Source organism: Sapajus apella, unplaced genomic scaffold, assembly GCF_009761245.1.
Source record: "Sapajus apella isolate SASKATOON/1434 unplaced genomic scaffold, GSC_monkey_1.0 scaffold127, whole genome shotgun sequence".
NCBI lineage: Eukaryota > Metazoa > Chordata > Mammalia > Primates > Cebidae > Sapajus > Sapajus apella.
In genome coordinates this window covers 638,441-654,174 of record NW_022437067.1, presented here as the reverse complement: position 1 = coordinate 654,174, position 15,734 = coordinate 638,441, and the positions used below count along the sequence as shown (strand labels likewise).

Here is a 15,734-nt window from a genome sequence, read left to right as displayed (position 1 = left end):
GGAGCACAGAGGGGCTGAGCCGGAGACGCTTTTCGGCTGGCATCCGTGCTGAGGGTGAAGCTATGGGCACAAATGCCAGTGTTCTGCCCGGAGCAAAGCCACAGACCCCATGGGCCGCAATGCCCAGGCCTGCTTTCCTCCAGGCGGAGTGTTTCGGATTTCGTCTGGTTTTGTGTTGCAGACTAATTCACAATTTGAGACCTTTTTCTTGAAAACTTTTAAGTAAAAAATATTTTTTTTTTTTTTTTTGAGACGGAGTCTCAATGTCTCCCAGGCTGCAGTGCAGTGGTGCAATCTCGGCTCACTGCAACCTCTGCCTCCTGGGTTCACGCGATTCTCCTGCCTCAGCCTCCTGAGTAGCTGGGACTACACCACCACGCCCGGCTAGTGCTTGTTTTTAGTAGAGAAGGGGTTTCACTGTCTGGTCTCGAACTCCTGACCTCAGGTGATCCGCCTGCCTCGGCCTCTCACCATTCCGGGATTACAGGCATGAGCACCGCGCCAGCCAGCCCACCATTTTAATCTCAAAGTCTAGTAGCCCTCAGTCGGACTAGATAGCGTGTGGTGATGCCTGTCCATTTGCAAAAGCCATCTTGCCTTCTTGTTGGGCTTGCTCTTCAGGCCGACTGAAAGCATTCAGGAAGGAGACGCGTCGGATGGCCCTGCGCCGGAGCTTGGGCTCGGAGCGAGCTCAGGCACCAAGACTCTGTTAGGAGGTGCTGTGAATCACCCCGGACCATTTGTCAGGAGACTCCAGCATCGAAGGGGGTCCCAGGCAGTGTCCTGCTCCCTGGCCGCTGACCTCACTGGCAGCACCTCCTGGTCTCTGGAGGAGGCAGCGCAGGGACGATCACAGAAGCTGCAGAGCCCCACTTCTGGAAATGACAGTCTTCGGGGAGCCGTTTCCTTTAGGGCTTCTTGAAGTGACCACAGGTCCCGGCGCAGCCGGCACCCTCCAGCGCATCTGCTACTGCACAGGAGTGGCAGAGCGCCGGGTCAGGATGCTGGTCGGCCCTGCACTCGGTCTCTTGGGGAGTTGCCGACGCGTTAATGGAAGATGTGGGGGCCCCACTTGGGGATGAGTTTGGGGCTGACCGCTGTGCTTTGTCGCCTGGTGGACAAGCGCTGAGTCACTGGGCCGTGCCCACAGGGGGCCGTTGTTGGGAAAGGTAGTGGGTGGCGCTACACACATGTGGTGAGCCAGGCCAAGGGCCCCACCACCCTCCCTCAGGGCAATGTGACATTTGCACAAGGATGGGCAGAACCTTCAGGATGTCCCTGGACATGGGTGCTGCGTCCCACGTGGAGTCGGGCTGAGACAGGCTGTGCCCTTGGCGTCTGTCCACGGGGACCCTGGCTGAGAACGGCAGTCTGGTGAGAGGATGGGAGCTGAAGAAGCTGCACCCAGCTCCGCTGCCGTCAGGTCCCCCGTCCCTGACCAGTGGGGATGGGTTCCAGGAAAGCTGAGTGTAAATGGCATTTTGGTGCAGCTGGCACCCAGATAGAATTTGATTGCAGGTGAAATTTACCTTGTACTTTTCAATTCATTTTTTGCTGATTTTAACCCATCAAAAGCAGCTTGGGTGTTAGTTGTGATTTGGGGAGAACCTGCCCGACGCATCTGCTTGGGGGCTCACCCCGCTGCCGTTCCCTGTGCGGCCTCGGGGTCCTCCTGTGCCCAGCAGACTGGAGAGCTGTGGCCAGGCACGGAGTGTCTTCCCTGGGGGTCTCATCTTTCTAGTTTTCATTGCTGTGTTCCATTCCTGCGAATGGTGCTGTTTATACTTCCTGCAGTCTCTGGAAGGCATGTGCAGCTCTTCTGCTGTGCGGACGCAGTCTGGTTTCTGACTGCAGTGAGCAGGTGTGTGTCCAGATCCGTAAGCGCTTCAGGCTTTGCCTGGCGTGTGGAATTTGACCCACATGGAAGGTCCCGGTGCCGCTGGCCTAGGGAAGCAGCCAGGCCTGCTCAGCCCTGCAGGGATTGGTGAGGGCACAGGCAGGCGGGGGGCGCTGGCAGGATGGAGCTGTCTTGGTGGTAGTAGGGGGGCAGATGTGTCCACAGCAGACACCTGGGCCGGACTCAGATGTGAACAGTTCAGCTTAAGAGAAGGCCCCAGGTGGCGACATACCCCCAGGGGTCTTTGTACCTCCCAGGCCCAGCAACGAGGGGAGGACACGTGGTGGGTGATGGCTCCGTGCAGTGAGTGGGGTGTGCAGGCTTCCCGCTGATGGAACCACCAGGCCTTCCGGCCAGCGCTGGCCCGTGGTGCCGCTTCCTGCCCTCCTGTCACCGTCACCGTCACTGTTCCTGTCACCGTCCCTGGCCCCGGCAGGCTCGTCCTCCCTGGTGTGATGCTTTGCTAAACTTCCACCCTTCCTCCGTCTTCCTTCCACCTGGCTCTGCCAGGTGAGATTGCTATCTTGTGCTGACCTGACTCCCTGGGCCCAGGACCATCCCTGGCAGGCATGCGACGGGAGCCAGCAGCCCGGGCCCCAGAGCCCTGTGGGGTGTGGGGAGAGGCAAGAAGGACAGCGTCTTGGGGCCCTGGCAGCAAGTCTCTGAGCACTGGCAAAGGGCCTGTGGTGTCTACTGGTGTCTGGGAGTCACTAGAGGGTCAAAAGCATTAGGCTTCACCAAGAAAATCAGTTAGGGTTAAACTGACGTCAGATTTAGAACTGAACACATGCGTCTCCACGCTGAAGAAGAGAACAGACGTTCAGAGTAACGTGACGAGTCCTGAAGAGCGGCCCATCCGAGGTGCTGCCGCCCCTGCCGGGCTGCCGTGGAGGGTGCCGGGTTGCCTGCAGGTTGCGCAGCGTGTCGACTTGTCTTGGATGCGATGGGTTGTCTTTTATTTTTTCTTTTTTTTTTAAGCTGGAGTTTTGCTCTTGTTGCCCAGGCTGGAGTGCTGTGGTGTGATCTCAGCTCACCGCAACCTCTGTGCCCGAGTTCAAGCGATTCTACCTCAGCCTCCTGAGTAGCTGAGATGACAGGCGTGCGCCACCACACCAAGCTAATTTTGCATTTTTAGTAGAGATGAGGTTTTTCCATGTTGGTTAAGCTGGTCTTGAAGCCCCAGCCTCAGGTGATCCGCTCACCTCAGCCTCCCACAGCGCTGGGATTTCAGGTGTGAGCCACTGCGCCCAGCTGCAGCCTTTTTTTTGGGTGAGGATCTTCCTCTGCTCACTGTAATGTCAACCTCTTAGGCTTGAGCGATTCTCCCACCTCAGCCTCCCTGTTAGCTGGTGTTACACACTTACGGCACCACACCAGCTAATTGTTTACTCATTTATTTATTTATTTTCTGAGATGGGGTCTGACTCTGTCACCCGGGCTGGAATGCAGTGGTGCGATCTCTGCTCACTGCAATCTCTGCCTCCGGGGTTCAAGCGATTCTCCCACCTTGGCCTCCTGAGTATCTGGGACTACAGGTACGCACCACCACGGGCCTGGCTAATTTTTGTATTTTGGTAGAGACGGGGTTTCACCACGTTGGCCAGGATGGTCTCAGTCTCTTGACCTCATGATCTGCCCGCCTCGGCCTCCCAAAGTGCTGGGATTACAGGCATGAGCCACTGCGCCCAGCCAATTTTTGTATTTTTAGTAGAGATGGGGTTTAGCCATGTTGGCCAGGCTGGTCTCCATCTCCTGACCTCAGGTGTCCCGCCCGCCTCATGAGCCACTGCTTGCCATGAGCTTTTCTTTCTGCAGGACTTTGGTTCTGAGCAGCTGAAGGACCAAGCTCCTCAAAGATGATGTGGGTGTCGTAGCTGCTTCTAGGGGCCTCAGGGACACAGGAGGGACCCCGCGTGTGTGGGAAGAGACACATCGGGCAGGTAGGTGACTTAGGTGCTGCTGTCACAGGAACCAAGGATGCCTGGCAGCTCGGGGTCAGATGTCTTTTCAAGTTAAACCTTAGATCAACCACTCAATGTATTATAAAAATAATTTTTGCTACCCAAGAAGGTATATTTTAGGTAATCTGAGCTTATTTAAATAAATTGACAGAACTGAAAGTTGAATGTATCACTCAGAATTCCTGAGTCAGCCAGGCTGTTTCTCTGAAGTAGAATTAAGCAGTTACTTGTCCCCGACCACCGGGAGTGGCTCAAATGAGCTCCCACAGACCAGGGAGCACATGTGGGGATTCAGTCACTATCTCTTTCTGGGGATGTGAGCCTTTTCCTGGGGACCCCCTGAGGCCAGGCATGGCCACTGTGAATGGCGGGAGGGTGCCCCTGCCCAGGCCTCAGAGGCTCCTGTGGCCCCTTCCTGTGACTGCTGGGGCCTGTGTGTGTCAGCACCCGCCCCAGGGCCTCCTTTCAGCTGGGCTGGACGCATTCAGGCGTCATCTGTGCTCCGCCGTCGGGTCGGTCGTCACGGGAGCAGAGGGAGGGTGCAGCTGTGGAGACCGTGCCTGAGGCCAGGGGCAGACGGAGAGGTCCCAGCAGAAGGTGTCAGATGCTGGCAGGGTCCTGCAGGCCTTGGCCCTTCTCGCAGAGTTGGGGCTCGGTGGGGAGCAAGCGCCTTCTGTCCCCCACTTTGTTTTCTGTGGGACCTGCCGGGACTGTGAGGACCGTGGCCCACACCTGAGCTGTCCAGGCCTGCGTCCCTGCTGCCCTTGCTGTGGGGCTGGGAAGGGGCCAGGTGCCAGGACACAGGTGCTTCCAGGCTGCATACACAGTGCCTTTTCCCTGATGTTCCTTAACGCCCGTGTGTAGCTATACACAAAACGGCATTCTGCACATGCTGGACAGGAATAAGAGGATCAAGCCGCGGCCGGAGCGGTTCCAGAACTGCAGAGACCTGTTCGACCTGATCCTCACCTGCGAAGAGCGAGTGTACGACCAGGTGGTGGAAGGTGAGGAGGCCAGCCCTGCGGCGCTCACCAGGGTCCGGGGCGCCTGCACGTCCCGCCCTGGCTGGCACATCCCGTCTGGAAGGGGGGTCAGGCCTGAGTGCAAGCACGTGGAAGGCAGGCCAGGCTGCTGGCCGCTGGCTTTCTGTTTATGAGGCCTGTCGGAGCGGAACCATGGGTGCTGGCTGCAGCCGCTCATGGGCTCCAGGGGTTTGGTTCTTGTCGCCCAGGCTGGAGTGCAGTGGTGCAGTCTGGGCTCACTGCATCCTCTACCTCAGGGGTTCAAGCGATTCTCCTGCCTCAGCCTCCTGAGTAGCTGAGATTACAGATACCTGCCACCATGCTCAGCTAATTTATTGTAGTCTTGGTAGAGATGGGGTTTCACTGTATCGGCCAGGCTGGTCTTGAAGTCCTGACCTCAGGTGATCCACCCACCTCGGCCTCCCAGAGTGCTGAGATCGTGGGCATGAGCCACTGCGCCAAGCCCCAGGTCCGTATTTCACAAGTGGACCCTGTGTGGAGCTGGGCCTGTGGTCAGGGAGGGCGGGGAAGCACAGGCCGGCTTGTGCTGAGCTGGGGATGTCCTGAGGTTTGAGGCTCAGTCCTTACCTGGCTCCCAAACCACAGAGTCCAGAAACCGCTGGGGCTGGGCCAGGGGCCGGCAGAGCTGGGGACTGGGACACATTGACTGCCTGTTCCCTGGTCTGGAGCCTCTGACCTCTGTGTCACCTTGTCCCAATCAGATCTGAATTCCAGAGAACAGGAGACCTGCCAGCCGGTGCACGTGGTGAACGTGGACATCCAGGACAACCATGAGGAGGCCACCCTGGGCGCGTTTCTCATCTGTGAGCTCTGCCAGTGTGTGAGTACCAGGCCTGGCACCACGCTGGGCAGCGGCTGTGCTGGGGCAGTGAGGCCTGAGGCTGGCCCTGCTGTGGGGGCGGGGTCTCCTGCTGCACTGACCTGTGTTGGGGTGCCTGTTGGCGGCTCAGAGAGAGCTGCTCGCTGGCTTTGGAGTAGGAACCCCCTCTCGCCCTTTGCTCAGCTGACAGACGCAGTGCAGTGATCTGCCCAACACAAGCGTAGTCCCTCTCCCAGGACATGGGGCTCCAGGGAGGGCCTGGCACCGCCTCTTCCTTGGGGGGGACACAGCCACACCTCAGCCGGCAAGGCACGTGGCGCTCCTGGGTGCTGTCAGTCAGAGGTGTGTCCCACGTGAGCCTGGAGGCCCCAGGGTGTCTGCCGCCAAGGGCTGTGTGTCCGCAGTCCACCCCTGGACTCAGCCTTTTGCATGCCCGTCTTCTCCAAGGCACCCTGTGTCCCCCCTGCACTGAGGGGCCAGGGGGCACCCCAAGGGCTTCTGCAGCCCCACTGCTGCCTTGCTGAGGTGCTGGGGTATGATGGGAGGGCCTGCTGGGGAGAGCCCCACACACTGACCCGCCTCTGCCTCTGGGTTCTGTGATCAGATCAACTGTCAAAGACGGAAAAAGCAAACAGCCCGACTGAGAGAGGAGACGGTGCAGTGGGGAGGCCCCGAGCCAGGCCACCTGCGCTGGGAGAGGCTCCTGCCTGCCCACCCAGCACGGCCTCCCGGTCCAGTGTGGCTGGAGCGCCAAGGACGGTGCTGGTGACCACCTGGTAGGAGGGAAGGCCGCTGGGAAAGTCTCATCCCAGAAGTGGCTGCTCGATTTCTGCTCGGGTCACGTTGGCCAGAGCTGAGTCACAGGCAGGCCACTCCTGGCTTAGAGGCACTGTGTGCTGCCCAAGGCTGGGGATCTGGCGACACTGGCAATGGCGAATGACAAGCAGCCGGGGCCAAGGCCGTGTGCTCAGGAGCCCGCGCTGCTCACTCCAGGCAGCAGGGCCTCTGGCAGGTAGAGACCAGGATGCTGCCAGGACACCCAGTGACCGGGCTGCCCCACCGCGGGGCACCGGTCAGGGTCCTTGCTCGCTGGCATGTGGGAAGCGCTGCGGTGAGGCTGGCCGGCCGTGCTGTACACGAGTGGGCCTGGGCCCCCGCCTCCCAGTCCGCTTTCCGCTCCCAGCTTCAGGCTCTGTGGGGCCAGTGGGGAGGTGAGGCAGCAGCAGCGGTGCAGGTGGGGGCCTGTCCGTCACCCGGCTTCCCGGCCCAGGCGGGGGTTTCCCTGGCCGTCCAGGTGCTGGCTGGGAGCAGACGGGCGGGGCGGGCGAGGCCCTCACGGCGGTCCTGTCCTTGCAGATCCAGCACACGGAGGACATGGAGAACGAGATCGACGAACTGCTGCAGGAGTTTGAGGAGAAGAGCGGCCGCACCTTCCTGCACACCGTCTGCTTCTACTGAGCCCAGCGCCCGGGCGCCCTCTCCAGCTCCCTTTTGTTCATACTTTTCCTTCCTGATGTTGTTTTCACTTACAGGTGTGCAGCTGGTGACGGTAGCATTACCCAGATAAACTGCATATGACAGGGGAGAGGTCTAAATGCCACACGAAAGCAATCAAGTTTTTTCCTTCCCACTTTTACTTAACGAGCGGGATATTGATTTTAGTTTTTTTCTTTAACCGAAAAGGAAAGACAGCGGTTTGTGTTCACTTCCCGGCCGTCCCTGTGTCCCCGTGTGCCTGCCCCCTCCCCCCTTCCCACCCACAGGCAGTGTTCAGTGACCTGGAATTGTCTAATAAATAGATGCTGCTGTCACCTGTGCCTGGTCGTGAATTCCTGGCCCGACCCTGGCCCTGAGGAGGTGCAGAGGCCCAGCCCTCCGACCACTGCTGGGGGGTGTAGCTCAGACCTGGGGTGCTGCTGGAGCCTGGGCCGACCCAGCCGTGCGCTGCCTGAAGCCGGCTGCTCCCACCAGCATTGCTGCCTGCGGGGGAGCCACCTCTCGGCTCCACGTGGAAACTTTTCACCCCCCGACCCCCCGCCGTGGTCGGCTGTCCCCCAGGCCACCTGCCGGAGATCTTGAGCCCCAGAGTGAGAGCTGCAGTGAGCCTGGATGGCACTGCAGCCCCCAGGCTGGTCCCAGGCACTGCTTCCCCCTAACTTCCTGCTGGAAGGTGGTGGGGGCTCCTGTATCTGAGACGTGGTCACTGGTTTTGGATGAGAGTTTGGTCCCACAGCAGAGGTGGCCACTTGGGCCTCTGAGTGGCAGGTGAACCCCCGTCCCCTCCCTAAGGGAAGCCTGTGCAGGGCGGCCGTGCCCACACCTCCTGTGCCACCTCCCCCCCCTTGAGGATTCCAGGGGTCACCCGTCCCTTCCCTGTGAACCCCCGCCCCATGGTTCCATGCACCCTGGAGGCACGTGCAGCCCCGCACCTGGCGACCCGGGGAGACGACGGAGGGCGGAGCAGTGGGGCGCAGTGGGGCGGAACGGGCCTCGGCGCCCCTCGGGCCAGATCGGGTTGGGACTGGCGTCCTGGGACCCTGGACAAGCGACGGGGGCCGGGTCTGACCAGACTGGGGCGGGACAAGAAGCGGAGGTTCCCGGGGGGGGTCCCCTCCCCGCGCCGGCGCTGGCATGGAGCGGCCCGCGGGCGGCGCGGTCCCTCCCGGGAGGCGGAGGAAGGCGGCGGGAGGGAGGAGGGAGGAGGAGGCAGGGAGGAGGCCGAAGCCGAGCCGAGCCGAGCCGAGCCGAGCGCAGCGGAGCGCAGGGAGGACCCGAGGGCGGAGCGGAGCGCGGCGGGCCGGGCCGAGCGACCCCCGAGAGGCCCCACGTCCCTCCGCGGCCCCCCCGTGCCTCCTCCCCCCGGTCGGCGCCGGGGTTGCCGCGAGCGGCGGCGGCCGATCCTGGGAAGCGCTGACCTCTGCGGAGGCGGCGGGGGCTCAGCATCGGGCCGGGGCCGGGGGGGGCGCCGGGGCCGGGGGGCGGCGCTCCGGCCCGGCCCGGCCCCGCCCGATGTCCATGAGCGCGAACACCATGATCTTCATGATTCTGGGGGCGTCGGTCGTGATGGTGAGCGGAGGGGCTTCCCGCGCGCGCCCCCTGCTCCCCACCCGCGCGCGCCGCCCGCCCCCACCTCCCGCTCCTTGTTTACCGCCCGTGCGGCCTGCGCTCCCCTCCCTCCCCGGTCTGCGCTCCCCCCTCCCCGGCCTGCGCTCCCCCATCCCCGGCCTGCGCTCCCCCCTCCCCGGCCTGCGCTCCCCCATCCCCGGCCTGCGCCCTCCTCCCCAGCCTGCGATCCTCACAACCCCTGCGCTCCCCCTGTTAAGGCCTACGCTCCCCCCACTCCGGCCTGCGCTGCCCCCACCTGCCCTGCGCTCCCCACCCCCAGCCCGCGTTCGTCCCGCCCGCTCCCTGGCGCTGACCGGTCATGGGCTCTTCCAGGCCATCGCGTGCTTGATGGACATGAACGCGCTGCTGGACCGATTCCACAACTACATCCTCCCGCACTTGCGGGGCGAGGACCGCGTCTGCCACTGCAACTGTGGCCGGTGAGTCCGCAACCGATGCCGGCTCGATACGCGTGAGCGCACATGTGCGGCGGGGCCCACTGGGGCGCAGGGGGGCCAGCCCCACGCGGGCCGCGAGCCGCCTTCCACCCTGAGGGCTGCCAGCCGTCTCCCCGGGGTCTCCTGGGGGCGCATGGCTTTAGGACACTATCCTGGAATGCCTTTAGAGGCCTCCATGGTGGTGGTGGAATGGGTCACGGGGCCTCCTGGTCCAGCCTGGAGGCCGGGAAGCCATAGCCCAGTCTGGTGTCCACAGCGGAGACCCAAGCCAGCCTCATCAAAGCTGGGGCAGGAAGCGCCTGCTGGCACAGGGCTGGGCCCTGCAGTGAGGCCCAGGGCAGGGGAATGCGGGTCACGGTGGGAGGGGCCTGCCTGGAGGGGCACTGGGCTGAAGCCCTTGGCTGGAGAGGAGGAGCTGAGGGGTGGGCTGGGGGTGGGCAGTGGGGAGGCGGGACTTCCTCAAGGTCACTCAGATTGAGGGGAGCGCCCAGACCCCCCACACCCACCGTGTGAACCCCTCTGTGCACGTGTAGTGATGGAATCTTCCTGGCCATGCATGTTTGTATGTCCATGTACGAAATAAACATCTTCTCATGAGACGCGCATGTGTGTAGCGTCTGTGCATATACATGTGCGTACACACAGCGCCCGCGCACGCACGCATGCACTCCCTCAGGACGCCCTCACTCAGTGGCCGCTGTTAACCCTGCTATATGAGGAAGTGGACAGAGGCCATAGAGGACAGAGTTGCCCAAGGTCACACAGCTAGTGAAGGGCAAAGGGGGCATGAACCCAGAACCTGTGTTCTTCATCTCTGCCGCCTCCTGCTCCAGGGTCTCTGTGCATATGTGTGGGGGCAGGGTATGTGTGTTCAGGACAGCTGCATGTCTTGCTAAGCGTGTTACCTGCCTATGGGTGGAGCCGGTGTGTGGATGAAGAACACGGGTGTTAAGAGAAGGTAGAGATCGAGGTGTCCGTGACCCTCGTGTGTGCTGGGCGCAGGGTGTGGCGTAAGAGCTTGCGGGGTGGCCGCGTGCTCCTGTCAGGCAGGTCTGACTGCTAAGCCAAGGCCTGAGGTCCGCTCCAGGCCTCCCAGAGGCTGGGCCTAGACCCCGGCTCCGGAGCATCAGAAAGGTGCAGCCCCCGTGGGCGTGGGCCGTGGCAGCGCAGTGAGGGCTCGGCAGGGCAGGCGGAGGGCACGCTGCGTGTTGCACAGGGGGTTTAGGTGCATCTCACAGAGCAGCGCCCAGACTACGCGTGGACTCAGAGTGCGCTGAAGGCAGCGTGTGTGGGAAACGGCCACAGCCTGCTGTAGATGGTATTGCCGCGCGTGTGTCTGTGTATCTGTGCTCTGTTCACATCTCCACATACAGGATATGTACATTCCGCGTACAAAATGCCCTTGTATATTGGCAACATATATGTGTATGCAAAGTACATGTATGTCACAATATACAGTGCCGTGTGCTCAGGGACATGTCAGAACGTCTCCGTGTGGGTGCCCGTCTGTGCACGCTGGTGTGCAGAGCGAGTGTGTCCATGTGCAGGCCTCGTACGTGCCCGTACGTAGACTTCGGCGTGTTGCCAGGCAGCATCCGAATGTGGCACAAATCCGCGCACGTGGTGTGGCGGCCCCGGAGAGGGTGTCTGCTCGCAAAGCCAAGCGAACTGCCCCTGCGCGTGGTGCCCGCCGTGTGGAGCGGGCTGTGGAGCGCCCGGCCCATGTCTGCAGTATCACACCCTGTCCCTGCATGTGGCGGTGTGCATACGTGACATGATTGGCCCTCAGTGGACACGCAGCATGTGTGGCTCAGGAAGGACACATGTATGTACGTGTCACAGACATACGTGTGCAGACAGCACATCTCTGCCCAGGCCTGGCTCATTCTGCTTTCACTTGGGAGACCTGAGCCCCGCAGAAGGAGGGCCAGGTGCAGGGTGAGGGGAGCTGCAGGAACCCAGGCCAGCTGTGGGGGCACAGGCTGTGACCTCTGACCCCCGAAGTTCCTGAACCCCTGGGGTGGTTGGGCACTCACCAAGGGGTCAGGAAGCGCTTCCTCCCCTGAGGGCCTCTGGCAGCTGCACATTCATCAGTGGCGATGGACGATGGCTGTGGACAGCCTCGTCACCGGGTGATTGGTGGCCGCCAGCTATCAGCCAGGGTCACTTCCTCACCAGGAGCCCTGTGTTCCCGATATGCTGAGGGGTCTGACCTCCGGGGTCCCCGGAAGAGCAGGAGGGCTCCAATGAGAGCCTGGGGCAGGGCCACCTCCTCCCTGTGCCTGGGCTCCAGCTCCAGGACCCCCACGTCCCGCTGCGGGAAGCCGCCTGTGTGGCCTCCACTGGGTTGGACAGACAGGCTGGGCTTTCAGCATGGGAAGTGCCCCTGGGTGGGGTGTGGAGTAGGGGGTGCTCTCTGGGTCTTGGCTGAAAAGCAGGCCGAGGCTGATACCTCACCAAGGGGAGGGTGGGGGAGAAGCAGGTTTGGGGAGAGAGGAGCTATTTTTATGCCCAAGTTGAAGGTGTCTGTGGATCCCACGTGGAGACACAGGCAGCTGGAGCTCAGCAGACGTGGGAGGCAGCCAGGAGGGTGGATCCCAAGGCGTCCTGGGCGCTTGGGGCCTATGGCCTCCTCTCCCAGGCCCTCCCATTGGCCTAGGAATCCCAGAGTCTGCTGTCTGGGGTGCTAGTCGGTTGGCAGAGCCAACCCACCTGAGGCCTTCCTGGGATGGGGTGGGCTGCTGGAGTGAGCCCCATGGGGAGCTTCAGTGTCGCCCCAGCAGTGAGAGGCCTGAGGCTGTGGTAGCCTGAGCCTGGGCAGTCCCCCAGGAGCCCAGGGAGGGGAGATCAAGGGACACGGAGGTGCCAAGGCCTTGAGAACTACAAGGCCCTGGAGCCTGGACGCCGTCCATCCTGGGAGCAGCTGGGCAGGGCTGTGCCAGGCACAGGCAAGGGGGCATCCCCCAGGAAATGAAGAGCACAGGGTGGTAGGCAGAGTCCCTGTGGCCTGACAGCACCTCCCAGCGACAGAGGAGCAGAAGGAACCTGAGAAGCAGGAGGCCCGGCCCTCAGGGGGGCTGCCGTGGAGAAAGGGGCCCCGCAGGCGGTAAGGGTGCACAGGAGGGGCCAGCGGTCACTGGCAGTCCAGCTCCGCTCCAAGTGGCCTCCGCAGCCCCGAGCTGGGTGGGTGAGCCGTGACCCTGGCCGTGGGGACCGCCATCCCGAGCCCCTCCCGAGAGGCCTCTTCCACCCACAGAACCTCCCCGTGAGCTCCGGGCCTGAGAGAGAAGGTGCTGGGTGAGGGCAGACGCCCTCGACGGCTACCGGTCCCACCGTCTGCCTGGACTTCACGCTCGGCCTGCACAGCCCATGGCCACTGACCTCCCACTGCCACCAGCCTGTGGCCTGGGCCTGGTTGGGTCCGGTGACCCCTCCCGACCAGCCCACCCAGGAGGCTGCTTCAGAGAACCCCCTGGGCGGCCCTAAGTGGTCACACCCCCACCACGGACGGGGTAGGCCCCCGGGGTAAGGCCAGGCCGGGGGCGGCGGGAGAGGTGCCAGCCCGCCCTGCCGCCCCCAGGAACCACATCCACTACGTGATCCCGTACGACGGGGACCAGTCGGTGGTGGACGCCTCGGAGAACTACTTTGTGACGGACAATGTGACCAAGCAGGAGATCGACCTGATGCTGGGGCTGCTGCTGGGCTTCTGCATCAGCTGGTTCCTGGTGTGGATGGACGGCGTCCTGCACTGCGCCGTGCGCGCCTGGAGGGCCGGACGGCGCTACGGTGAGTGCCTCGTGCCCGCCGCCCCATGCCGCCGCCCCGGCCGGCCCAGCGGCCTGACCGCCCCTGTCCCCCTGCAGATGGCTCATGGACCTGGCTGCCCAAGCTGTGCAGCCTGCGGGAGTTGGGCCGGCGGCCGCACAGGCCCTTCGAGGAGGCCGCGGGGAACATGGTGCACGTGAAGCAGAAACTCTACCACAACGGGCACCCCAGCCCGCGGCACCTGTGAGCCATGAGGGGACTTGCCGGGGCCACCGAGCCACTGGCTGCTGCACAGATGTAAAAGCGACCTCGTGGACGCCCGGGCCGGCGGGACTGGACAGCAGCCCTGGGCCCGGGGTATCCGGGGCTGTGGCCGGCCGGGAGAGTCCAGTGGAAGGTGCTGTCTCCTCTTCTTTTTATAAAGGGGGTTGGGGTGGGGGCTGGGGTGGGGGAGGCTGCAGGGCCTCAGGGGGCAGGACCCTGGGCCCCTGGCTGGGCAGGGCACGAGGGCAGACTCGGCCCCAGAGGTGCTGGGGGGCAGGGAGGGTCCTGGGGTACAGGCGGGGGCGGGGACAGTCAGGTGCACGGCCTGGGGCAGCATCTGTTTGAAGCCGCTGTTTCCTGTGCTCTGTGTCCACCATCTGTCTGGTCCGAGCCAGCCTGGCAGAGGGGAGGGAAGCAAGGGGCACCCGTGTGTGCACAGCTGCAGGGTGAGGCACAGGCCCCCGGCCCCGCCGTGGCAGGCACTTCATGTGAAGCCCACCCCTCTGTGGTCAGTAAATTCTCTAGAAAGCTCCAGCCTCCGCCTCTTCTGTCACCTTTGACCCCAGGGGGACTCGGGGGCCCCGAAACCCCGCCCCGTGTCAGCCAATAGACAGACACAGTGGTGAGGCACCTGTGGGACTTTATTAGATTAACAGCCCGCTCCAGCCACAGGCGTGCACCAGCCAGCTGGGTGTGGCCTCAGACACCCCTGCCAGTTTCCCTGCCTCCCAGCCACGGCCTGGGGTTTCTCAGGGCCACAAATGTGTGCAGGGTGGGGGGGCCCTGACACTTGGCTCTGCTGTGGGAGCTGAGAACAAAGACTCTGCTCAACCCATTCCTGCTGGCCCCTGGGACTCCGCCCAGCACCCACCCTCCCAGTGGCCTCTGCAGGGGCTTGGGTGCAAAGCCTCCCCCTCCCGATCTGAGCCAGACAGAAAATGCCTCTCCAAAGTGTCTTGGGGGACAGGAAGGAGACCTGCCCCTCCTCAGACGTCCTGGGGGGCAGAATGGCTGACCCCCACAAGATGTCCTGGTGCACAGAGGCCCTGCAAGCAGCCCTGGCCCCACCCAGGAGCACTTCCTCAATGCACAGGGGCCAGAGAGGCGGGAGTGGGAGGGGTCCGCTGCCAGGCTCCGTGAGGTGTGGGTCACCGTGGACTCAGGATGGGGGGCGCCCATACCCCGGCCCAGGCCCCTCTGCCTTCAGCCAGGACATCTTCTGCTGATGCTGCTGGACAGCGTCCTGCACGCGGGCGTCCATCATAGCCTCAGTGAGGACCCCATCCTCAGAGGCATATGCCATGGCCTGCAGGGAGAGAGGGAGCTGAGGGAGACCGCCACAGGAACCCCCCACCCCAATGTACACCAGGGCCCAGAGGTGGGCACCAGCAGGGCCCCAGGGTGAAAGCCAGGCATCCCGCACCACAGCAGAGTCCAGCCTGTGTGTGGGCACCTGGAGCAGCCCCCGCAGTGCCCACAGCCCGGCCTGCCCCACTGACTGCGACGCAGGGCAGCTCCCGAGAGGCAGGGTGGGAAGCACAGACCCACTGCTGTGGCCAGGCAGCGCCCCTGGGTCACCCTGCACCTCGGACCGACCCTGACCCCCACAGGCCTACAGGGCAGGGGCAGCCACTGCCCACATCGGGGCACATGGACGGTGGCACTAACGCCACCCCGACCCCACCTCCTGTGCATCTGGGCATAGGGGTTGGCGTCCAGCACAGAGGCCAGAGCTGCTGGGGCTGTGGCCCTTGGTGTGGCTGCAGGCAGCCTCAGGTCCAGCCCTTCTGCCATGGACTAGTTGTTCTCCATCCCAGTGCCAGCAAAGGACATAGAGACCCCAAGGGGAAGCACCCATGGCTGAGGGCCAGGGTGTGGGGATCCCACTAGGCGCCATGCTCAGGAATTCACCAGGATGCCTGGAGAAAGCACAGAGCAAGGGACCCTTTCCGGACAGTTGAGTGGGCCCCTCACCCTGTCCCGGCTGTATGTGGACATGGGCAGCAGCACACCATCCTCCCACACCGCCACCACGACAGAACCTGCCAGGGCCATGACCACATGGTGCTTGTCCCCCGTGGTAGTGCCCAACCCTTGCCAAGAGCCACTGTGTGGTGCAGACACTGACTGGAGCCAGACCACCACTGTGGGCCGGGGGCCCAGGAGAGCTTGACATCATTTTTCGTCTTGAGCCAACCCAAGAGAGGGCAAACAGGTGCAGGAATGCTCAGGGCCCACCCGAGTGGCTGCACCTCACCCAGTGCCCAGCAGAGGAGAAGGGCCGATGAGCTATGACTGACAGGCCAGCATCCCCGACGAGCTATGACTGACAGGCCGGCATCCCCGACGAGCCGTGACCGACTGACAGGCCAGCATCCCCGACGAGCTGTGACTGACAGGCCAGCATCCCCGACGAGC

General features: G+C 63.1%; 3 protein-coding genes and 1 long non-coding RNA gene across 4 annotated transcripts in view; 3 read left to right on the top strand and 1 right to left on the bottom strand.

Annotated features, from left to right (window-relative positions):
• SSU72 (SSU72 homolog, RNA polymerase II CTD phosphatase) overlaps window positions 1–7,532 on the top strand; it is a 30,030-nt gene extending 22,498 nt beyond the window's left edge. The window contains exons 3-5 of the mRNA XM_032262087.1: window positions 4,723–4,862; window positions 5,603–5,721; window positions 7,078–7,532. Coding sequence (XP_032117978.1) covers window positions 4,723–4,862; window positions 5,603–5,721; window positions 7,078–7,179 — 361 coding nt within the window. The 3' untranslated portion in view covers window positions 7,180–7,532. The remainder of the gene's footprint in view (window positions 1–4,722; window positions 4,863–5,602; window positions 5,722–7,077) is intronic.
• Window positions 5,728–6,655, top strand: LOC116539301. The gene is made up of 2 exons (XR_004263987.1): window positions 5,728–5,941; window positions 5,973–6,655. It is a non-coding gene; the product is annotated as an uncharacterized LOC116539301 (long non-coding RNA).
• A 925-nt stretch (window positions 7,533–8,457) lies between the features above and the next one.
• TMEM240 (transmembrane protein 240) lies at window positions 8,458–13,850 on the top strand. The gene is made up of 4 exons (XM_032262086.1): window positions 8,458–8,787; window positions 9,160–9,266; window positions 12,865–13,073; window positions 13,151–13,850. Exons 1-4 carry the CDS (start codon window positions 8,731–8,733, stop codon window positions 13,297–13,299), a joined length of 522 nt encoding a protein of 173 aa, XP_032117977.1. The 5' UTR covers window positions 8,458–8,730; the 3' UTR covers window positions 13,300–13,850.
• Window positions 13,851–13,936: 86 nt separating this feature from the next.
• The window catches only part of LOC116539298 (ATPase family AAA domain-containing protein 3), a 26,681-nt gene continuing 24,883 nt past the window's right edge, over window positions 13,937–15,734 (bottom strand). The window contains exon 16 of the mRNA XM_032262085.1: window positions 13,937–14,622. Coding sequence (XP_032117976.1) covers window positions 14,476–14,622 — 147 coding nt within the window. The 3' untranslated portion in view covers window positions 13,937–14,475. The remainder of the gene's footprint in view (window positions 14,623–15,734) is intronic.